Genomic DNA, 24775 nt, shown 5'->3' with positions numbered 1-24775 from the left:
TCTGACTAGCTTAAGTGGAGAAAAGAGAACCCTAGTACACTACTGGTGGGAATGCAGACTGGTACAGCCACTATGGAAAACATGTAGTTTCCTCAAAAAATTAAAAATTGATCTGCCATTTGACCCAGTGATCCCACTTCTAGGATTTAATCCCAAGAAGCCTGAAATACCAATCAGAAAGAATATATGTACCCCTATGTTCATAGCAGCACTATTTACAATAGCTAAGATCTGGAAACAGCTCAAAGTAGATTCTTTAAATAAAAGGTGGTAGAGCCAACGTGGGATTTCCTAAGACTAAAGTTAAGCGCTAAAAAACCTTGATGAATCAGTAGGGTGAAAAAACAGATGCAGCCTTGGCCGGTTTGGCTGCATCTGTTTTTTCAGATACAAGTCACAGTGGGTTGTAAAGCACTGATTCATAATACATGGTGAAATACAAGACGCTGGTCATTAGCATAACTCATCAAGGCCTGTTTTGGACATTATATGTTTTTATTTAAATCTCATATGATTATGGTTACCTTGAAAGTGATATGTTCCCCAAAAAACAATGTACTAAAGAGAATGAAGAGATTGTGAAATTTTATACAGAGTAATATTCAAAAGTGCAAAATCCTCTTGGAACATATCATAGTTTCCTTTTAAAATCACTTTAATTTTAGCCCTGGCCGGTTTGGCTCAGCGGTTGGAGCGTCGGCCTGTGGTACAGAGAGACCCGGGTTCGGTTCCCGCTAAGGGCACGTACCTTGGTTGCAGTTTGTCCCCGGCCCTGGTTGATCGTGCGGGTGGCAGCCACTCGATGTGTCCCTTCACGTCAATGTTTCTCTCTCTCTCCCTCCCGCTCTATCTGAACAAAAAATGGAAAAATGTCCTCGGGTGAGAATAAAAAAATAAAAATAAATAAATAAAATCACTTTAATTTTATAGTTCATTTAAAAAAATAACTACAGTAAAGTAAAAAGTTAAAAATATGTAATTATTTTAATAAAATTTATTCTAGGATAAATTACATATTTTGTTCACTTTTAAAAGCATACAATGAATATAATCTTAATTTTTTTCAATGTGTTACAAGAAACATCAAAACAGCCATGGCTGGTTTGGCTCAGCGGTTAGAGCGTTGGCCAGCGGTCCAGAGAGACCTGGGTTCGGTTCCCACGAAGGGTATGTACCTCAGTTGCGGTTTGTCCCCGGCCCTGTTTGGGTCGTGCGGGAGGCACTCAGTGGATGTGTCCCTTTCACGTCGATGTTTCTCTTTCTCTCTCTCTTCTTCTCTCTCCCTCCCACTCTATCTGAACAAAAAATGGAAAAAATGTCCTCGGGTGAGGATAAAAAAAACATCAAAACTATGTGATAATCTCAGGGATATTTAAATCTGTAGGGCTATTTGGCACCTGTACTAAATGACTCCAGAAATATGAATGCTTTAAGTTCTTATGACTGCCTACCTCTAAGTAGAGGAAGATGAAAAGGAAATCACTTTGGAATCTCACTGCATATATGATCTTAGGCAAATTACTTAATCTCTGAGCTTTAATTTCATTTGTAATTGAATACCTCATGGAATTATCATTAGGAGAAATAAGTAAAATACTGTAGGAAAAACACTGGCATACAGTAAATACTCAATAAATAATATTGAAATTATAAGAGCTCAAAAATTCTGATTCTCCTATGAATCAAGTATTAGTATATGGGCTTCATTTCTCTAACTTTGTGTGTTTAGAAGGTTTTTGTATGACAGTTATAGTTTTGATAAGCCATGTTTCCAGATAAAAGTTCTCTGGATAAGTGAGACACTAGTATAAATAGTTAATTTTGGTATATGTCTGAACTGGGCTTGAGAAGCGTAGAAATTAATAATCTGCAAATACAGTATTTCACTTTCCATCAAAAGTAATTTTCATACTATTAAAAATGCATTTCCATTTACATGTACATAAAAAGGGCTAAACTATTCCTGCTATTATAGAAACTTAGTGTTCAAAAGGGAAAAGCATTGTTAATTGCATAACAGAGAAGAAAACTGATAAAAAATGTCCCCCATAGTTATGTAAATCAATTTTCGGGGATAGCCCAGGGCAGAGAAAGGCAACATTAATGGGGTTATTGCCAGCATTCTTTTTTTTTTTTCATTTTAATTTTATTGTTGAAAGTATTACATATGTTCTCTTTTCCCCCACTGACCCCCTTCTTCCCACTCCTACCCGCCTCCTGCACCAGTATTCTTGATCACATGATGCAGCAAACAAAATGTCAGATCTTCCCCCTTACCCCCCAAAAAAAGATTGTACACAAAAACAAATGTTAGGCCATTTAGATGTCACTGATTTTGGACATAATCTAAGCAGATACAAACTCCATCATATAAATACTGGGCATCTAATTCCTCCATACAGAAAGGAAGAGTGTATTTCATTATGGTCTTTTGATGATCAGAATAAAAAGAATGTACCTATATTCATTTCAATTATTAAAAATGTTCCTTTCACAGACACAAAGAGAATTTCATTCCCCAAAGTAGAGTAGGTAAGCCGGGTTGGTGTGTCTCAGTGGACTGAGCATTGTCCCATGAACTGAGAGGTCCTGGTTCAATTCCCAGCCAGGGCACACCCTGGGTTGCGGGCTTGATCCCCAGTGGAGGTTGTGCAGGAGGCAGCCAATCAATGTTTCTCTCTTACATCGCTGTTTCTCTCTCTCTCTCTCTCTCTCTCTCTCTCTCTCTCTCTCTCTCTCTCCCTTCCACTCTAAAAAAATCATTATAAACATATTTAAAAATAAAAAAAGGAGAGTAGGTGAGCAAATGCAGACAGATCAGTACAAATCTATCACCCCTTAGACAACTACTTAAAATGCCTGCCCTATTTATGGAATGCTACTGATGTCACCTTTTTATGTCCATTTTACTTCCCTTAGTTGGCAATTTATCCTGTTTGTTTCTGCTTACCTTGCCTGAACTCGAATCTCCTAGCACAGAGGCATGGGGCACATCTCCCACTGACTTTTTCTGTACGTCAGGGGTTGGACACTTTGTTCCTCTATCTTCCACAGATTTCTTGGCATCGGTAGTTTCATGCTCACTTTTACTTTGTCTTTTTACTCCTGTTATTTCTCTGCCCCTCTTTGCTGAGGTTTCTTTATCTTCTTTCTTGGCCTGTTCACTTTCTCTCTTTTCCAGTTCTTCTTTCGCCTTTTGTTGTTTCTCTGTGATTTCATTTTCTTCAGCTTCTTGTTTCTTTCTGGCTTTTTGTTCCTGTTCTTCTCTCCTCAGTTTCTCTTTCTGCTCCTCTTGCTGTCTTTCTCGAAGTTCTTTTTCTTGTTTGTTTTTCTCCATTAAAAGGGCAGTTTCTGCATGAATACGAGCTTTTTCTTCATCTGTTAACATAGCAGTTGGAGGGGAAAGTACTGGCTTTGTGGAACGATCAGGAACAACTTTTCCATTCTGAGGAGATGGTTGCTCATGATCTGTACTTTCAGATTTTATTCTATGATCTTCAGGCAATCTGACTGCTGGTTTTTTTGTACGATCAATCTATAGTAACAAAAACAGAACAAAACATACTTCTGTCAAAATCCAGAAACTCAGTTCTTGAAATTAAGTTGTAATAAAAGAACCATCACTTTGTGGCGACATCTGCTAGAATATCAACTTGTAAATCACTCAATGTCAAGGTTTCTCATAAGGCACTGGCACGTATTTCCTCGATTCCACAGATTCAGTACACTCTGATGTGTTCTGTATATGGAAGAGGTTCAGTCTAAAACACAACACCTAGACCTGGGCATACCTAGACTTAAGTTCCATTTCCACATACTCAATTGCCTACTCAGTAATTCTATGTGAGTATCTCATATATACCACAAACCTAATGTGACCACAACCGACTTCCATGATTTCCCCCCACAAACACGGGTCTCATGGATATAACCACTATCAAAACAGTAGCTCAAACTAGAAAACTGGGTCTCATGTTCTCCCCTGCCCTTATGCAGTCTGATGATTTTCCTCCTATATCTGTCCCTCCTCTATTAGCAACAATCAAGTCCGTGCCAACATTCTCTCTACGTAGCTTCCAACTAGTTGCCTCATCCCTTCTCTTGCCTCCCGTCTAATCTATTTCTCCATAGTGGCCAGAGTAATCATTTTAAAACACAAATCTAACAATGTTCCTTACCTACTTAAAACCCTATTTTTTTTCAGAGATATTTTATGCTTCACACATATATACACACACACATACATGCACACAACTGTATATAATTCCCTTTTTAATAGTGTGGCATACTTGTTTTGCATTTCAAAAAGCTGTGCACATAATGTATCTTGAAAATATTTCATAAAGGTACAAAGAGCTTTCTCATTTTGAAGATAGTTGACAAAATATAATTTTATGGCTGCTTTGTAATTTACCAGTCCTTTAAAAAAAATTTTATCTTTATTGTTGTGAGCATTACAAATGTCCTCTTTTTTCCCCCCATTGAAGCCCTCAACCCCACAACTCTATTTTAAATAGCCACTCACTGTACTCAGATTACATCTAAAATCCTTACCATGGTGGTCTCACCTCTGCCTATCTAGCTCTCTAATCTTATACCATTCTATACACCAGCCATACTCCCCCCCCACCATTTTTACTGAATGTATTGGGGTGACACTGATTAATAAAATTATATAGGTTTCAGGTGTACAATTCTAATAATATACCATCTGTATATTGCATTGTATATTCACCAGCCCAAGTCAAGTCTCCTTCCTTCCATCACCATTTATCCCCTTTACTCTCTTCTACCTCCCCCAACCCCCTTCCCTCTGGTAATCACCATACTGTTGTGTCTATGAGGTTTTTTTCCTTTGTTTAATCCCTTTACCTTTTTCACTCAACCCCCCACCCCTGACAGCTGTCAGTCTGTTCTCTGTATTGATGAGTCAGTTTCTATTTTGTTTGTTAGCTTATTTTGTTCATTAGATTCCACATTTGAGTGAAATAATATAGTACTTGTCTTTCTCTGAACTGGCTTACTTCACTTGGCATAATACTCTCCAGGTCCATTTATGCTGTTGCAAAGGGTAAGCTTTCTTTCTTTCTTTTTTATAGCTGAGTAGTATTCCACTGTGTAAATGTAACAGCTTTTTTATCCACTTATCTACTGATGGACACTTGGGCTATTTCCAGATCTTGACTATTTAACTCTGCAATGAACATAGGGGTGCATACATTCTTTCAAATTAGCGTTTCAGGTTTCTTAGGATATATTCCCAGAATGGGATCGCTGGATCAAAAGGAAGTTCCATTTTCAGTTTTCTGAGGTCAACTCCATATTGTTTTCTGCAGTGGCTGCATTAGTCTGCATTTCCACCAACAGTGCACAAGGGTTCCCTTTTCTCCACATCTTTGCCAGCACTTGTTGTTTATTCATTTATTGATGATAGTCATTCTGACAGGTGTGAGGTGATATATCATTGCGGCTTTAATTTGCTTTTTTCTGATGTTGAGCATCTCCTCATATGTCTATTGGCCATCTGTGTGTCTCTTTAGAGTATCTATTCAGGTCCTTCACCCATTTTTTAATTGGGTTGTTTGTCTTCCTGGTGTTGTGTTGTAGAAGTTCTTCATATATTTTGGAAACTAACCCTTTATCAGATGTATCATTGGCGAATATGTCCTCCCCATACAGAGGGTTCCCTTTTCATTTTGTTGATGGTTTTTTTGCTGTGCAAAAACCTTTTTAGTTTGATATAGTCCCACATGTTTATTTTTTCCTTTGTTTCCCTTGACCGAGGAGATATATCAGCAAAAAAATTGCTACAAGAGATGTCTGAAATTTTACTGACTGTTTTTTTCTAGAATTTTTACGGTTTCACAACTTAAATTTAAGTCTTTTATCCATTTTTTTTTTTAATCTTTACTCGAGAACATTTTTCCATTTTTTATTCAGAGAGAGCTGGAGGGAGAGAGAGGAAGAGAGAGAAAAACATCGACGTGAAAGAGACACATCGAGTGGTTGCCACCCACACAACCCAACCAGGGCCAGGGACAAACTGCAACCGAGGTACATGCCCTTAGCGGGAACCGAACCCGGGCCTCTCCAGACCACAGGCCGACGCTCTAACGGCTGAGCCAAACCGGCCAGGGCCTTTTATCCATTTTGAATTTATTCTTGTGTATGGTGTAAGTTGGTGGTCTAATTTCATTTTTTTGCATGTACCTGTCCAATTTTCCCAACACCATTTATTGGAGAGACTGTCGTTACTGCATTGTATGTATGCTCTTGCCTCCTTTGTCAAATATTAATTGACCATAAAGGCATTTCTGGGCTCTCTGTTTTGTTCCATTGATCTATATGCCTGTTCCTCAAAGATGCTATGCTCCTTCCCAACTCAAGCCTTTATATCAGGTGTTCATCTAGATAATTCCCACTACAACATTAAATCTTGGTGTAAAATATCTCTCCCTTAGAAAAGATTTTACTGATCTCTAAATCTAGCCAAATACCCTGATACATACCCTCCTGATACCCTATTCTTTTCCCTAAATAGTACTAATTGGGATTCTGATTAAATAACTATAATTATTTGTTTAAAATAATCTTCCCTCCTAGAATGTAAGTTCCAGGAGGGTAGAGATTATGCTGGACACATAATAAATAAATATATTGCTGCGACACTGGATAACATATTCCTAAGAGATAAGATCCTAAATACAAGTTGAGACTACCCAAATTCCTGATTTAGTGAGTGAAATATTTATTGCTTCAAATAAATATATGCAGTTAACTGCATAACTAACCCCACAAAATTGTTAAAAGTGATGGTAGAATAATTTTTTGAGAAGATAGTTTACTGAAACAAAAATGAGAACTTACAAGAATATCTGCCAGTAATAAACAGCACAGTGTTCTTATAAAATAAATTGTATGTTTTTCCACAATACCACAGGAAGAAGTTAGTGAAGAAAAAAATCATCCCTTCATTCTTCTCTTCTACCCTTTGCTCCTTCACTTAAAAAAAAAAAGTATCTTCTCCCCTCTGGTTTTCTACATTTGAGAATGAAGTAGGAAGAGCCACTTCGAAGATAAAGTTAACAATAAATGGATAGATAGACACCAAAATGTTTCATCCATATTTTGGTAACTCAATCCACTTTTCCTTAATCTTAAAAGCATATCAAAGCATATCTATGACCATGTTATTTTCAAGTTGAACATTCTTAAAATAGTTTCCTTGTGCCTACAGGATAAAATTCCAATGCGATCCAAGACTCTCTTGATGACTTTTGTCCATTTTTCCAATCTTATCTACTATTGGTCACCTTCCTCCAACAGAGAGCTGTGTCCAAGCATTTCAAAACTACTCACTGGTCCCAGAGCATGCTCTGAGCCTTTAGTCATACAATTTTGTACTGTCTCTTCCATCCTCAAATCTTACTAAACTCTTAAAGCCCAGATAAAAACTCTGTAAAGACATCCCTGATACTTACAGTCAGAATGACATTCCTTGCTGTGTGCTCTAGTGACTATTACAGCAATTATGATATTCTACCTTATGCTATGGCTAATTTTGTACATGTCTCGCCTTCTAAACATCAGACAGAATCCATGGCTTAATCATATAGGTAAACCTGCATGTTGTGTTTCATATAGAAAATCTTCCAAATATGTTTGATAAATTGCACATATCTCAAAGTCACAAAGGGATAAGGGTTATAACATTATGTTAAAAAAAATGCAATAACATAAGTTTGTTTTTTTTTTGGTGGTACATGCCCCTAGCGGGAACCGAACCTGGGACTCTCTGGTCCGCAGGCCGATGCTCAACCGCTGAGCCAAACTGGCCAGGGCAATAACATAAGTTTTAAAATTTTTTCTTAAATTTACATTTTAAGAAAAGTTGTTTGATCAAATACTATTTAAATCTTAAGATTTAACCTAAAATATTAAAAGACTTTAAAAACATGAATAAATGAACCACCTCATTTTATAATTAAAAAAAGACTAGCCCTGGCCAGTTTAGCTCAGCAGTTGGAGCATTGGCTTGCAGTCCAGAGAGACCCGGTTCGGTTCCTGCTGAGGGCATGTACCTCGGTTGCAGTTTATCCCCAGCTCTTGTTGGGTCGTGTGGGTGGCAACCACTCGATGTGTCCCATTCACATCGATGTTTCTCTCTCTCTCTCTCTCTCTTCCTCTCTCTCGCTCCCACTCTATCTGAACAAAACAAAACAAAAAAGACTAAATTTTCTATTTGTAGCCTGCTCCAAAAATGTGAAAAACTGTTTTAAATATATCTGAGAAAATATTTAAAAAATGAATGCTAAAATGTCTTATTGGAAAATGCATATAAGGAGAATTAGTTACATAAAATTTCCTTACATAAAATCTAGTGAAGCCCAGCCAGGGTGGCTCAGTGGTTGAGCGTCAACCCATGCACCAGGAGATCATGATTCGATTACCAGTCAGGGCACATGCCCAGGTTGTGGGCCAAATCCCCAGTGAGGGGCATGCAGGAGGTGATCAATCACTGTTCTTTCTCATCGATGTTTTTTTTTCTCTCTCTCTCCCTCTCCCTTCCCCTCCCTGTAAAATCAATAAAGAAAATAAATAAATAAATAAAAATCTAGTGAGAAAAACGCTGCAAATTTTTATTGTAACATCTTGGTTAATTTTTTTTAGATAATTATTGTTAAGACATACTTGTTATTTTTGTACCAAATTATAAGAAAACAAAACTAAAGCACTGTTTCAAAACCAAAATACTGACATTACGTATTTATCATCTGTAAGCCAAACTGTTTGGGAAAATACTATGGGTTAAATAATAATACAAAAAAACAAAAACAAAAAACCCCAGAAAATTTGAAAGTGTTGTTCAAGTTCACTGTGGTAATAATATAATCTTTTAATGGTATTGCCTTGTAGTAAATGGACACCAGCTGGGTTTGAAAATCCTTCCAATTATCTATTCTAATACTGCTGTGGCAACAGAACTGAATTATAAAGAAAATATTTTATAGCAAAAACGGTACCAAAACATAAAGGTTCTTCTCATTAATATTTTTCTTTTTAAAATATTTTTAAAAAAAGAGACAATAAAGTTAAAAGAAAATTAAGAACATACCTGAGGAAAATTCTTTACAGTAGGCATTGGCTGAATTATGGGTGAAACATCAGACTTAGAAGTAATAATTGGTTCAACTGGAGTTGATAAAGTCAATGGTCTCATTTTCTCATCTTGATCTTTTATCAATTCTGTATTTTCATCTACTTCTATAGAAGGTGGCATCTGTGCAGTAGGTTTAGAAGGAACTGATTCTTCCAGAGAGGGATAAGTAAAATCCACTAAAATCCCCAAAAGAATAATAATAAATTGAAAGAACAGCAAACCTCATAAACAGTACTGACATATTTCATTCATGTTATATGTGATAGTTAAATGTAAACTAAATAAGGTGACAACAGTCTTAAAGAATTAAACATTAGCCCTGGCAGGTGTGGCTCAGTTGGTTGCATCAGGAGGTTGCCAGTTCAATTCCTGGTCAAGCACACATGACTGGGTTGCGGGCTCTATCACTGGTAAGGGGTATGTAGGAGGCAACCTATCGATGTTACACTCCCACATAAATGTTTCTCCCCCTCTCCCTTCCTCTCTAAAATTCAATAAACAGTTCTTTTTTTAAAAAAAAAAGAGTTAGCCCAGCTAGTGTGGCTCAGTGGTTGAGTATCAACCCATGCACCAGGAGGTCGCCAGTTCGATTCAGGGCACATGCCTAGGTTGTGGGCCCGATCCCCAGTGGGGGACATACAGGAGGCAGCCAATCGATATTCTCTCTCATCGATCTTTCTATTTCTCTCTCCCTCTCCCTCAAAAATCAATAAAGAAACAAACAAACAAAAAAAGAATTAAACAATTAAACATTAATTTCCAGGCTATGGACATCTTGTATTTTTTATGCCTGAAAACAAATTGCTATCTAATAGGACAAATGTATACCAAATCAAGAACATTACCTTGCAAACATAAATAATTTAAAGTTTATTTTACTGAAGCAATTGTAAACAAAAATTTTCACATACATACATGAGATAGACACCTCTTCTTTCTTGCCTCGTGGGGGTATAGTGACTTTAGCATTTGTTGTGTACTGGGGATAACAAAGGAGCCAGTTTTCATAGCCTCCTTCTAAAACCAAAGGCTCATTGCGCAGGACAGTTTTACTTTCCCACTATAAAATAAGGAAACTGTTTTTAATATGGCAGCTAAGAACACAACAAACCTGAATTTTAAAATTGCTCTCTTGAAAGTTCATCTTCGAAATGATTAAAAAAAAAAAAAAAGCTGAATTAAAAATTCAACATTAAATAAAACAAATGGATAGATGGGTTTTTTAAATCACACAAGTAATCCATGATCTTAGAAGAAAAATAAGTCTATATACAATAAAAATCATCCATAACCTCACTACTCAGAGACACCACTTGAACATTTCAGAGCTTATTCTTAGTTTTCTATGAAGACACACACTTTTTATTTAAAAAATTTTTTTAATATATGCTATTTTTATTTATTGATTTTAGAGAGGGAGAGGGAGAGATAGAAACATCAATAAGAGAGAACATCGACTGGCCGCCTCCTACATGCTCCCCACTGGGGATCAGGCCCACAACCTGGGCACATGCCTTGATGGGGAATCAAATCAGCGACCTCTTGGTGCATGGGTCGATGCTCAACCAGTGAGCCACTGGCTGGGCAAAGACACACCCTTTTTAAACTTTATTTTTACAAAACAAGGAAACTTTCATGATACTGCTTTTCTCTTAAATGACTTTTATTAATAAGGAGCTACATATATATAATTTATAATGACCAGCTAATATTCTATTTCATACACACAAATACACACACATACACCAAAACTGAATCCATCATCTGAACATTTACTGTTATTTTTCCTACTTAAATAATAAACAATGCTGAGATAAACACTGACGATCTTTCTTTATATATACACACACCCAATCAACTCCATTAAGGAATATGCCCAGGAGTAGAGTTGCTCAGCCAAGGCACATGAACATCTTAATATACATAGCTAATCTTTAAAATGCTCTTAGCCCAGCTGGTGTAGCTCAGTGGTTGAGCATCAACCTGTGTACCAAGAGGTTGCTGGTTCAATTCCTGGTTAGGGCACATGCCCAGTTTGTGGGACCAATCCCCAGTAGGGGGCATTTAGGGGGCAACTAATCGATGTTCTCTCTCATCAATGTTTCTATATCTCTCCCTCTCTAAAACTAAGAAAGAAAAACTTTTTTTTTTTTTTTTAAAAGTACAATACCAAATTTATATACTTACCAACAGTGTATCAGAATGCTTATTATAAATCTTTACAGTTTTTCCAAACTGCTGGGCATAAAATGGCATCTTGTTTGAATAAGCATTTATTAGTGAAATGGAACATCTTTTAATATATTAGCCATTTATATTATATAATATCATCCTTTGCCCATTTTTCTTAGTAAATAGTAAATGTACTCTGAATATTTAGGAAAATAGGTCTTTATCATATATGTTACAAAATCTGTTCTGATTTTTACCTTGTTTATGATGTTATTAACACAGATATATTGACCTTCCTTAATGGTGTCTGGATTTAGGACCAAGAAAATAAAATATCTACCAATGCTTTTTCCTAGTAGTTCACTGTTTCAATCAATACATTTGTATCTTTGACCCATTTGGAGTCTAGTGTGGTCTAAGAAATAAGGTTCTTTCTTTTACTTACCAGCTAGCCTGCTGCCTCTAAACCATTCATTTCAATCCACCTTTTCCTCACTGATTTGTTATGTCACCTTTAACATACACAAAATTTTCAAATATCTTAAGTTGAACTTACTGAAATTGCTCTGTTTGTAGGTTAAAACTGGTTAAATATTGACCGTTTCATATATCAACCTATCCTTGGGTATATTTCTAGATTTCCCATTTTTAAAATATGTTCTTATGCATTTTTTTTTTTTAAGAGAGAGAAGGGAGAGAGAGAACGTGAGAGAGAAACATCAATCAGCTGCTTCCTGCACACCCCGCTCCCCCACCCCGGGATCAAGCCTGCAACCCGGGTATGTGCCCTGACCAGGAATTGAACCAGGACCACTCCGTCCATGAAAGGATGCTCAATCCACTGAGCCACACCGGCCAGGCTAGAGTCCCTATTTTAAAGCATGAACCATTTCAAGGCTTCTAAGATTGCCCTCCTGGAAGGCAATGTTCCATCAACTAACCCTCCTAATAGCGGACTGAGTTTTTTCTTACCATATTCTCACCAGCATTCAGTGCCACCATTGTTTAATAACTTAACAAATTAAACTGAGTATTGTTATCTTGGTTGATTTGATCAGTGAAAATGGCATTCATTTTTCAATTTGCATTTCTCTTATTACTAGTAAAGTTGACCAATTTTGTGGGTTTTTTTTTTTTTTTTATCCTCACCCAAGGATATTTTTCCATTTTTTGTACAGATAGAGTGGGAGGGAGAGAGAGAGAGAAACATCGATGTGAAGGGACACATCGAGTGGCTGCCACCCGCACGACCGACCAGGGCCGGGGACAAACTGCAACCGAAGTACGCGCCCTTAGCGGGAACCGAACCCGGGTCTCTCCGGACCGCAGGCCGACGCTCTAACCGCTGAGCCAAACTGGCCAGGGCCAATTTTGTGTTTGTTTTTTTTTTCCTCACCCAAGGACATTTTTCCATTTTTTTTTGTTCAGATGGAGCGGGAGGGAGAGAGAGGAACAGAGAGAGAGAGAAACATCGATGTGAAGGGACACATCGAGTGGCTGCCACCCGCACGACCAACCAGGGCCGGGGACAAACTGCAACCGAGGTACGTGCCCTTAGCGGGAACCGAACCCGGGTCTCTCGGGACCGCAGGCCGACGCTCTAACCACTGAGCCAAACCGGCCAGGGCCAATTTTGTGTTTTTATAACTTGCATTTCCTCTTCTGTTTATGTCTATCTGTGTTCACTACTTATTTTACCATTTTATCTTAAGTAATATTCTTATTTACTTGTAAAAATTCTTCGGATTTTAGGTAGTCTAAGTCACTGCCTTATTTGTTGCAGATATCTTTCTGCTTGTCTCCATTTTCTAATCTTACAGTACTTTTTCACACCTAAATTTTTATTTTATGAAGTCAAATCTATCAATCTCCCTCCCCCCTTTTCTTTTTTTGTTAATCCTCACCTAAGGATATTTTCCCATTGATTTTTTTTTTTTTTTAGAAAGAGTGGTAGGGAGGGAGAGGAAGAGAGAGAGAGATTGATGTGAGAGAGACACATCAATTGGTTGCCTCCCATATGACTCCAACTGGGGCTGGGAATTGAACCTGCAACCCAGGTATGTGCCCTTGACTGGAATTGAACCCGAGACCCCTCAGTCCATGTGCTGATGCTTTAGTCGCTGAGCCAAACAGGCCAGGGTTATCAATCTTTTTTTTTTCCTTAATGACTTCTTCCTTTGTCTCTGTTTCGTAATCTAATTCTTAAAACAAAAAAAATAACACTTTTTTCAGACAATTTCTATTTCTGAAAATTCTGTTATTTGGTAATTCAAAATTCATCTTTTAAATCTAAATTTAAAAGAAATCACTAACAATCTGAGGAATTGGGTAGACCCAGAGATGTGGAAGTAGGGTACAGACTGACAACCCTCAGGAGAGGGGGTTGTGGGGGGAGGGAAGAGATAGACCACAGAATTTATATGCATGTACGCATAACCGATAGACATGGTCAACAACGCCAGGTATGGGATGGGGGGGATGGGGAGGAGGGTGTCTGGGGGAAAAAAAGAAACATCTGTAACAAAAATAAATTAATAAAAAATTTTAAAAAATAAATAAATCTACAACCAAAGCATAATGGATCTTCTTGTCCTTACGATAAACTAGTCAACATACCTTTCTAACAACCAGAGACGACTTGCAAATTATAGTAAACTAACAAGGAAACTTGCTAACCTTGAAAAGTGCATCCTTCAGACTCCGTAGAGTTGTTCCAAGTTGTAAATCTTTTGTAGAACTAAACCAGTCAAGAAGTACCACATAATCCACATTCCCCCTCTTCATCCATTTATCTTTAGAGTCATCTGGGAGGTTTGCTTCAATCCAATTAGCAGTGACTCTGAAATGTATTAACATTTGCATTGGGTCAAAAGTAGATGAAAGGTCCTAATATACTAATATAAGACAGTGAATTTTGTTTCACAGTCTGTACCACACCATAGAAAACTTTAACACGGGTAGATTCCTTTCTAAGGTCAGACTGTGTATTAAGATATTAAATACCCTAAAATGCTTAACAACATCACAACTGCATAATACTGGAATATATTTTAGTATTAGAGACTAAAAGAAGTAGACTCAGTTTTGATCCTCTACCAGAAAAGGAAGACCAGAACTAAAAACAGAAGAACCCATCTGAGAATCTCTCTCAGTCAAGTATAAACAAATGGGGGACCACCAGGTAACATTATTTATATTTCAGTTCTCTTATACCTGCACAGATAACTAATAGTTAACCAAATACCTAAATAATTATTTAACGAACACATATAGCAATTACCATGTGCCAGGTAACTATTCTAAATGCTTTATTCTGAATCTCACTGACTCCTCACAACAATACCATAAGGTAGGCATTATTATCCTCATTTTATAAATGAGGAGACTGAGGCACAAAGAGATTAAGTAACCTGCCCAAGGTCACAGCTGTGAAGTGAAGCCAGAATTCAAACTCAGGCAATTTGGTTCATGTCCAAGCTCTTCGCTGCTTTGTTGTGTTGCCTCTTACATCAACAACACTGAATATTGTCAACTCCACCACAAAGCATGCTGTTGACTTCCTTTTGCTCACAGAAAAGCTGAAGTTCTTTGTAAAGTCCTTACAATGGTTTTGTCACATGGCCCCTCCCCCAAATCCTATTATCTCAATGTCCTCATCACTAAATATGTACTTGCCCCTTTACTCCACCCCAGGCACTGGCTTTCTTGTAATTTGTGGTATGCTCCTACCTATGGGCCTCTGCTCCTGCTGTCCTCTCTGTCTAACACTTCTTCCCTCAGATAAGTGCATCAGTCTTTCCCCTCCTTCCCTAAAGATTTGCTCAGTAGTAACCTCTCCATGAAACCTCTCTGGATTAAATTTTAAAACTCAACAGACAAGCCTGACACACCTATCTCCACTTATCAACAGCAGACATATATTTTATGTTTTATTGACTGTCTCACCTACCTTGTCTCCCTGTTAATAAAATATAAGCTCCATGAAGCAAAGATTTCTCTGTTCAATGGCTCAGTCCCAGCCTGAGAACCACAGTAACACAGCCCACAGTAAGTACTCAGTAAATATCTGCTGAATAATTTAATGAGGTAAACAGATTTGTTACGCCAGGTAAGAAACTCCCTATTATTCCTAACAAAGCACATAGGCATTTCAATATTTAACTGATGATATTAGCAAGCAAGGCAGGACTTGTGAAACTTATTCATAAGTAAAACTAAATGGTTTAGGTTATTTTTTTAAATCCTCTATATAATAATATTGGTTACTGTATCTATTAGAATATAAAGAAAAAAGGACAGACACTATATAGCCTCATAATTCTCACCTGATATATTAAGATCAGAAAAATGCTTAGTCAATAAAGAATAAAAAAAAACCTGAAATGTGATATTAAGGACTATTACTAACTGCACAGATATACTTGCCTAAATATTCTTTATCTAAAAACTCAAGATTAGCATTCTGCAGGGCACATTGGAAAACAATAGTATCAACCAGTATTTCCCAAGTTCATTTTTTCATGTATCATCTTTACACACTGCTGTAATTTTGCTTTACCTTATCTACTATTTAATATTTTAATTAGTTAGTTTAATTGAAAGTGATCCTTTATTAAAATAAAATTTTTTTAAAAAGTGTATACTCCTATATACATGGAAAAACAGCATCATATCCAATAACCACACAGCAATAAGAATAAACAAACTTCAAATGCACAAAACAATATAGATGACTCTCACAAACATTAGGTTGAGTACAAAAATCCAGGCATGAAAGACTATAGACTGTATGAATCCACTTATATAAACTACAAAAACAGACACAAACGAATCTAACTGACAGTTGGCATATGAGGGGCTTCTGCAGTGATGATAATGTTTCTTGGTCCAGATACTAAATGGATGCACTCTGTTTTTGAAAATCCACTGGGCTAAATACTTAGATAAGCATTCTTTTTTTTTTTTTATCCGCACCAAGGGCATTTTCTTTTTTTGCATTTATCTTGCGGGAGAAAGGGGGGTGGGGTGGGGAGAGAGAGAGACACACACACACACACACACATCGACGTGAGAGAGACACATCGATGTGAGAGAAACACATCGAATGGTCACCACCCACACGACCCCAACCAGGGCCGGGGACAAACCGCAACCGAGGTATGTGACCCTAGCGGGAACCGAACCCAGGCCTCTCTGGTCCGCAGGCCGACACTCTAACTACTAAGCCAAACTGGCCAGGGCTAAATGAGCATTCTTATCATATGAATACTACACTGCTGACACTGTTGCCTATAGAAAGCTCTGAGGCCTGCTCTCTGGTGAGAGAGAGATTAGTAAATATTAAAAAACAATGCTAGCACCAAACTGAGACTTCTTTTAACTAATCCAGAAGGACAGAAACAAATTAAAGGGGAATACTTTTCTTGGTATACAATTCATTGCTCTTTAATTTTCAACCTAAACTCATCTTGAGTTTCACAGTAGTCCAAATCTCACATTTTGGGAAATAATTAAATTCAATAAAAACCATCAGCTTTCTGTTAGTACAGATCAGACTACCCAAAGATTAATTATAACTTTCTTTTTCTTTTCAAATCCTGGGAATATATTCACACCTACTTGATTAGACTAAGCACTTGAATCTCATATTTAAATAGTGTACTTACTAATCTGTTTAGTGGTTCAGAGTAGAGAAATAATAGAGGGAATGGCAGAGGTTACCTTGTTTTGTAAAAAGTAAATCATCAAGCTAAACTATTAAATTAAAAAAATCAGATAAATAACTAGACAGATTGATACACAGATTGGACAGATAACATATTTACAATGCATGCTATTCTTCAGGTCAAATGTTTATTTAGTAAGCATCTGCAATGTACCAAATATTATGCAAATTTTGTTACCTAATTTAATAAATGTATCTTCTTAATGTTATGTTAGTCCTAGAATGGACCACAGATTAACCTAATCCAACCCCATAAACTAAGACCCAGAGAGGTTATATAAATTATTTAACTCAAAACAATGAAAATAGCCCTGGATCTGGAGTTTTAACTCTGTCACTGTTGTGATAGTGTCTAATATACAATAAATCCATGCATGTAACTTTATTTTTATAGGTTAAGAGCCTTCTTATCAAAAAAGAAAAAAAAAATTTTCAGTTAAGTCCTTACAAATGCCAGGCACTGTGTTAAATGTGTGTATAAAATTTCTCAACTTCTCAAAACCTCTGAGACAGGTAATATCTCCATTTGACAGATGGAAATATGAGCTTAGAGAGGTTAGGTCACCAGCTAGAAGTAATGTAGCTAATAAAAGACATTTATAATCTCACTTTAGAACCTTTATTCTCTCAATCACCTAGTTATACTGCTGCTGGCTCTTCAAAAAAGTATTTGTGTACTCTTTTGCCACAGATAATAATATGGGAAATTTCAAATTAGTTCACAATTTTAGGCGATTTGGTGCATACACTTCAAAAGCTCATACATAAATAATAGTACGAGAAATTAGTCAACAAACACCTAGGGAGAGAGCACACACAAGGACAGCATCATTTCTCTTCCAAGACTGCAGATATCAGATAGGAGAAAACAGCCAGACTGGAGTGTCTTTTACACTACTCTTTAGAAAGGATAAGGTGTGCCATTAGGAGCAAAAAATGAAAAAGTCAATGGGAAAAAGAAAACACTATTATATCACATTTAGAGTGAATGCTAATTGGTAACATTTACTACTATCCACAGTTACCACTTTATCTAAATACACAGTGACCCACCCTGGACTGATGGCTTCTTCAGGAACACTGAGAGAATCTGAAATACGGGAATCCTGATAATCCTGCATTCTTCGAGCATCCATTATAATTAAGCTGATATTTTTATCCATCATCATTGTGTATAGTTCCTTTGCTGTGATCGATCCTTGGAATCAAACAAGATAATATTAGTGACAAGTAACACCAGTTCTGTGTTCTATCACATCACTAAACAGGACAAGCATGGCTTTTCCTAGAAGAGTGAAGTGTACTGGGTGTCACATACTTGCTCTTCCATCACACTATTATAACTTTTAAACTAACATTAAATATAACATGTGTTTTGATATTTATCAAGAAACTAACTTAATGCTCTGTTTATAAAAACTTGAATACTAAAATTTGCTGTAGAGTTTACAATTATTTATGGTGTGAGCTTTGTTACTGGTTTAAAATGAAACTAATATGTGTATCTCATGAAAATATTCCATTTTTAAAATTAAGCCATTTTTAAAATGTCAACCTGAAGAAACATCTATGGCTCAAAAATTCTGGAAAGGGTCTAAATTCTTTAATGGGGCTCTAAGGGGACTATTTTACATTTTCAAGTCTTCCCAGACGAACAAGCCCAAAGCCTGTTATTTGTATTCCATGAGAGGGGTTGGCAAACTAAGGCCACCTGTTTTTACTGGAACACAGCTATACCCATTTGTTTCCATGTTGTCTATGGCTGCTTTCACGCTACAATAGCAAAGACCACAGGGCACTCCCAAGCCTAAAATATTTACTATCTAGCCTTTTAATTTTTTTTTTTTAATCCTCATCCAGGACATTCTACCATTTTTTTGTTCAGATAGAGTGGGAGGAAGAGAGAGAGAAACAACAACGCGAAAGGGACACATCGAGTGGCTGCCTCCCACACAACCCAACCAGGGCCGGGGACAAACTACAACCAAGGTACATGCCCTTAGTGGGAACCGAACCTGGGACTCTCTGGACCACAGGCCAACACTCTAACTGCTAAGCCAAACCGGCCAGGGCTAATCTTTTAATTTTTAGCCAAAATAAATATTCCTTATGTTGCTATTTTCCTCTTCCAGCTTCTACCAGCAGTGAACTGTGAGAAGAATGTAGTCACAATATCTTCTAAACTAAAAAACCCAGCTGCTGCCCTAGCTGGTGTGGCTCGGTTGGAGTGTCTGTCTACCCATACACTGAAAGGTGACGGATTCTATCCCTGGGTGGGGTGCATATGGGAGGCAAGCAATCGATGTTTCTTTCTCTCTCTCTCTTCCCTTCTCTAAAATCAATAAAAAGCATAACCTCAGGTGAGAAAAAAAAAAAAATCCAATTGCTAATAACCATCCTACTTTCCTTTCTAATCATCAATATCCCTTTGACAACAAAAGAGTGTAAAGAGACTGAGAACAAACCACTGAGAAGGGTAATATCAAAGCAGGATGAGATACAAAGGAACATACAGATAAAAACAAACCTTAGAATGAATTGATAACAGCTTTTAGGGGAGGTACCTTACTAGGTTTATTTTTCATTGTTGTATGGCAATCTTTTAAACAATTTATTTTAGTGTTACACACAATTAATATTTAAGTTAAACCTTTTCTGAGAGGAAAACTTAGGGAAACTACCTAAGTCTTATTCTTTAGGTCATATATTTGTGACTAGACCATCCACACCACCTGTGGATAATATCAAAATTTCTGGTTTAGATTTTTTTAAAAATCCTTACCCAAGGATATTTTTCCATTTTTCTTCAGATTGGTGGGGGGGGGGGGGGGGAGGAGAGAAAGAGAAACACTGACATAAGAGGAACACATTGACTAGCTGCCTCCTGCACGACCCCAATTGGGGCTGGGGATGAACTTCAACCGAGGTACGTGCCCCTTGGCTGGAATCAAACACATACTCATTGATCCTCAGGCCGACGCTCTAACCACTTAACGAACCAGCCAGGGCTGGTTTAGATTTTTTAAGGGAGTAAAGAAGACTTAAGTAATTAAGTCTTCAACCTAGAGTCACAAGTAGTAATAGCTATCACTTATAAAGTTCACTGTGTTCTACGAGTTTCACAACTACTAACTCGTTCAGTCCTCACAATAAGCCTATGAAATAGGTACTATTATCTCCACTTTAAAAAGGGGAAAATGACGTTACAGAGGTTAAGTAACATGCTCAAAGTCACATGGAAATTCACAGGAGCCAATGTTCAAACCCAGGCAGTCTCACTTCTGAGAGTCCATGCTCTTTTTTTTTTTTAAATCCTCACCCGAGGACATTTTTTACATGTATCTTCAGATCGAGTGGGACGGAGAGAGGGAGGAAGAGAGAGGAAGATACGTTGACGTGAGAGAGACACAACTGGCTGCCATCCACACGACCCCAACCAGGGCTGGGGACAAACCGCAACCGAGGTACGTGCTTAGCGGAAACCGAACCTGGGTCTCTATGGTCAGCAGGCCGATGCTCTAACCACTGAGAAAACCGGCCAGGGCTAAGAGTCCATGCTCTTAACTACTACACTAAACTACCTTGAAAAGAAAACAATGACAACTTCTGGTCAAGACGGTGGCGTAGGTAAACGCGGTATCACGTCCTCCCACAACCACATCAAAGTTACAACTAAACTACAGAACAACCACCATTCAAAACCGCCTGAAATCAAGCTGAATCGAAGTCCTACAACTACAGAATTAAAGCAGCAGCCACATCCAGACTGGTAGGAGGGGCGGAGGCGCGAGGGCCGGCGGCGAGAGGGCTGGTCCCACACCCACGTGTGGTGGATAAAAATCAGGAGGCTCCTGCGGCTGGGAAGGTCTTTCCTGAGGACTGAGGGGTCCCCGTCCCACACCAGGTGCCCCGCTCAGGGTTCCAGTGCCAGGAAGAGAATCCCCATATCTTCTGGCTGGAAAAACCAGCGGGAACTGAGGCTCAGGGAGGCTGAGGTGGCTGGAGACCCAGGCAGCTCCTTAAAGGGCCCGCGCACGGACGTATCGGACTCTCTCCCTCTAAGCTTGGAGGAGAGGCAGCTCCAGGGGCGCCAGAGACATACAGGGAAGAACTGAGCTGTTTGGCACTGGAGCAAGGGCTGGAGAGGGGGCTTTCTCCGGGACAAACATGCTGTCAGAGGCCTTTGTTCCTTTGGTGAGCCCTTCCCGGGGGTGGCAGACAGTCGCCATATCTGGGACTCCAGCAACCTGGCTCACACTGGTAGCCCCGCCCTGATGACTCCCTGAGGCCCCGCCCCGCCCCACCCAACTTTCAAGCCCACCAAGCTGTTGCCACTTGCTTAACCATAGGATTGGCCTGTCTTGGATCCTGCTTCAGGTTTTTCCTAAATTCTTTCAAATGAGCAGCATCTGGTCTCAGCGAGCCCCATACCTCTCATTAAACAAACACAGGGAGGTAGCCAAAATGAGGAGACAAAGAAACAGGTCCCAAATGAAAGAACAAAACAAAACCTCAATGAAAGAACTAAGCGAGCCCTGGCCGGTTTGGCTCAGCGGTTAGAGCGTCGGCCTGCGGTCCTGAGAGACCCGGGTTCGGTTCCCGCTAAGGGCATGTACCTCGGTTGCAGTTTGTCCCCGGCCCTGGTTGGTCGTGCGGGTGGCAGCCACTCGATGCGTCCCTTTCACATCGATGTTTCTCTCTCTCTCTCCCTCCTGCTCTATCTGAACAAAGAATGAAAAAGTGTCCTCGGGTGAGGATAAAAAAAAAAAAAAAAAGAACTAAGCGAAATGGAGATAAGCAATCTAACAGATACTGAGTTCAAAATACTGCTTATAAGGATGCTCAATGAACTTAGTGAGAACCTCAGTGAACTTAGGGAGGGCTTCAAGAGCATAAAAAAGGACCAGTTAAAAATCATGGATACACAATTAGAATTGAAGGAGGCATTAACTGAAATAAAGAATAATTTACACAGCTTCAATAATAGAGTATGTAAATCCAAGGAGCAAACCATCGATTTGGAATTTAAGGAAGCAAAAAATGCCCAATCAGAACAGCAAAAAGAAAAAAGAATCCAAAGAAATGAGGATAGTGTAAGGAGCCTCTGGGACAACTTCAAGCGTGCCAACATTCACATCTTGGGGGTGCCAGAAGGAGAAGAGAGAGAACAAGAAATCGAAAACCTGGTTGAAACAGTAATGGCTGAAAACTTTCCTAACTTGGTGAAGGAAACAGACATACAAGTCCAGGAAGCACAGAGAGTCCCAAACAAGATGAACCCCAAGAGGCACACACCAAGACACATCATCATCAAAATGCAAAAGGTTCAAGACAAAGAGAGAATCTTAAAAGCAGCAAGAGAAAGGCAGCTAGTTACCTACAAGGGAGTTCCCATTAGGCTGTCAGCTGATTTCTCAAAAGAAACTTTGCAGGCCAGAAGGGAGTGGCAAGAAATATTCAGAGTGATGAAAAGCAAGAACCTACAACCAAAATTACTCTATCCTGCAAAGCTGTCATTTAGAATCGATGGACATATAAAAACTTTCCCAGACAAGAAAAAGTTAAAGGAGTTCATCACTACCAAACCGTTATTATATGAAATGATGAAGAGTCTTTTTGAAGAAAAAGATAAAATGTATGAACAAACAAAATGGCAATGAATACATATCTATCAACAATGGAATCTACAAACAAAATGAACAGGTAGAACAGAAACATTCTCATAGATACAGAGAACATTTTGTTGATTGCCAGTTGGGAGAGGGGTTGGGGGAATGGGTGAAAAAGGTGAAGGGATTAAGAAGCACAAATTCATTGCTAGACTGACAAACCTCAAAGGGAAAGGGGTTGGGGGGGTGGGAAGAAATAAACCAAAGAACTTATATGCATAACCAATGGACACAGACAATAGTATGGGAAAAAGTGGAAGGGGGGCGGGAGTGAGGAGGAGGGGGTCAATGGGGGAAAAATGTGGAACATCTGTAATACATTTTACATCCAACAATAAAGATTTGAAAAAAAATAAAAATAAATAAATAAATAAAAAGAAAACAATGACAAATACAAACTTTGGTTTTGTGTTTTCAATTGCATTTTATCATAAATATAACCCACGTTATATAAATTCAGAATATAATAAATTTTCAGTATATTTGTACAGGCTAGGAAAAATGATAAAGCTTATATATAGATTAGACACAATGTTAACATCTCACTGTGTAAAATATGAAACTACTTCTGATGAAAAGATCTGAGTAATAGCCTAAAAGGACTCCCTCTTTCTGTACACACTTACCTTTCTCTGTGGTCTCCTTTTTTTCACTGTTTTCACCATTTATCTATTTCATAGGGAAAAAAAGTTTCAACTTTAGTAGAAACAAAAAATTCAACTTTAATACTTTATTGAAATTAAAAGCTTAGGAAACAAAAATACAGATGAACAGTAATGGCATTACCAGGCGACTCTGGCAGCAGTTAATAGCTAAAATAACTAGCAGCATGTCTGAATCATATGACATTTCCTCAAAATTTTCTTCAGTCATTGTCTAAATATAATTTTAAAGCACAGACTGTTACAAAAATGTATTATTTAATTTAATGAGAGATGGTAAATTCTTGCAATGAAATAAAAGTTGGGCTATTACCTGGTATAAAATATTCAAAGTGATGAAAGGGAAAACCTAAACTCAAATCCTAGAAATACTCTATCCAGCAAAATTATCATTCAGAATTGAAGGACAGAGAGTTTCTGAGACAAGCAAAAACTAAAGAAGTTCAACAACCATTAAACCAGCAATACAAGAAATGTTAAAGAGACTTCTTTAAGCGGGAAAGAAATGGCCAATAGTAAAAATTTTAAATACTGGAAAGAAAAAAACTCACTGATAAAGGCAAACATTTAGTAAAAGTAGGAATCAACCATGCACAAAGCTAGTATGAAGGTTAAAAGACAAAGTAGTAAGAACATGTGTGACTATAATAATTAAGGGATACATGTATACACACTCATACAAAAGGTGTAAAATATGGAAAAAATACACACTCCACTACTTTTCCACCTAATCAGCACTTAAAATCCTCCTACATTTTGTTTAAGCATTGTTGAGTTCAGTCTTTCTCCCATTTAATAGTCTTGAAATATCTTTAACATTTTTTTTAAAAAGAGCTTTTAAAATGTAATTGTATGCAACCATCACCTTAAAATAGACTGCAATCAACACAGCTTTTTATATATGAATCTCATGGTAACCACAAACTAAAAACCTATTAACAGAACAAATTGAAGCTAGACTATTTGATTTAATTTCTAATAAACACATAAAATTTTACCCTTATTGCCTAAAAGAACACGGTAGTGACACCTCAACTCTTATTAAGCAAATCATCCTAGAAGAGTCATTTTATTCCATAGAATACATTTAAAATACCTTTTGGGTTTTGTCTTTAGAATCCAATACATTTGCCAAAGAACTTTTAGCTGATGTGCCACTATCCTCTCTTTCTGCTTCCTGTCTTTTCTGTTTTTGCAATTGCTCTTCCTCCTGTCTGTCCTTTTCTTCAAGTTTTTTCCGAACTTCGGCTTCTTCATATCTAGTTGAAAAAAAAGTCAAGATGTCTTTTATTGCAATAAACAATGAAAGTAAAGAAGTTCCGGTTACACGATACCAGTACCCTGCCCTGGGTACATATTTTCTCCCTCCAAATGAAATCCAATGCTG

At 37.8% G+C, this 24775-nt stretch overlaps 1 protein-coding gene across 6 annotated transcripts in view; it reads right to left on the bottom strand.

Moving 5' to 3' along the window:
- USP8 (ubiquitin specific peptidase 8) overlaps nucleotides 1-24775 on the bottom strand; it is a 60321-nt gene that overhangs the window by 12009 nt on the left and 23537 nt on the right. For 4 of the 6 annotated variants that reach the window (XM_036266147.1, XM_036266165.1, XM_036266138.1 and 1 more), the window contains 7 exons: nucleotides 24485-24647; nucleotides 23353-23395; nucleotides 18111-18255; nucleotides 14009-14171; nucleotides 10076-10220; nucleotides 9116-9336; nucleotides 2951-3535 (listed from right to left, as the gene is read on the bottom strand). In XM_036266147.1, coding sequence (XP_036122040.1) covers nucleotides 2951-3535; nucleotides 9116-9336; nucleotides 10076-10220; nucleotides 14009-14171; nucleotides 18111-18255; nucleotides 23353-23395; nucleotides 24485-24647 — 1465 coding nt within the window. Of the gene's footprint in view, nucleotides 1-2950; nucleotides 3536-9115; nucleotides 9337-10075; nucleotides 10221-14008; nucleotides 14172-15281; nucleotides 15402-18110; nucleotides 18256-23352; nucleotides 23396-24484; nucleotides 24648-24775 lie in introns of all 6 variants that reach the window. The other 2 variants (XM_036266176.1, XM_036266185.1) reach the window with 2 other exon arrangements.

The sequence above is a fragment of the Molossus molossus genome, unplaced genomic scaffold (genome assembly GCF_014108415.1).
Source record: "Molossus molossus isolate mMolMol1 unplaced genomic scaffold, mMolMol1.p scaffold_m16_p_1, whole genome shotgun sequence".
Classification (NCBI taxonomy): domain Eukaryota; kingdom Metazoa; phylum Chordata; class Mammalia; order Chiroptera; family Molossidae; genus Molossus; species Molossus molossus.
This window is presented reverse-complemented; position numbering and strand designations above follow the sequence as displayed.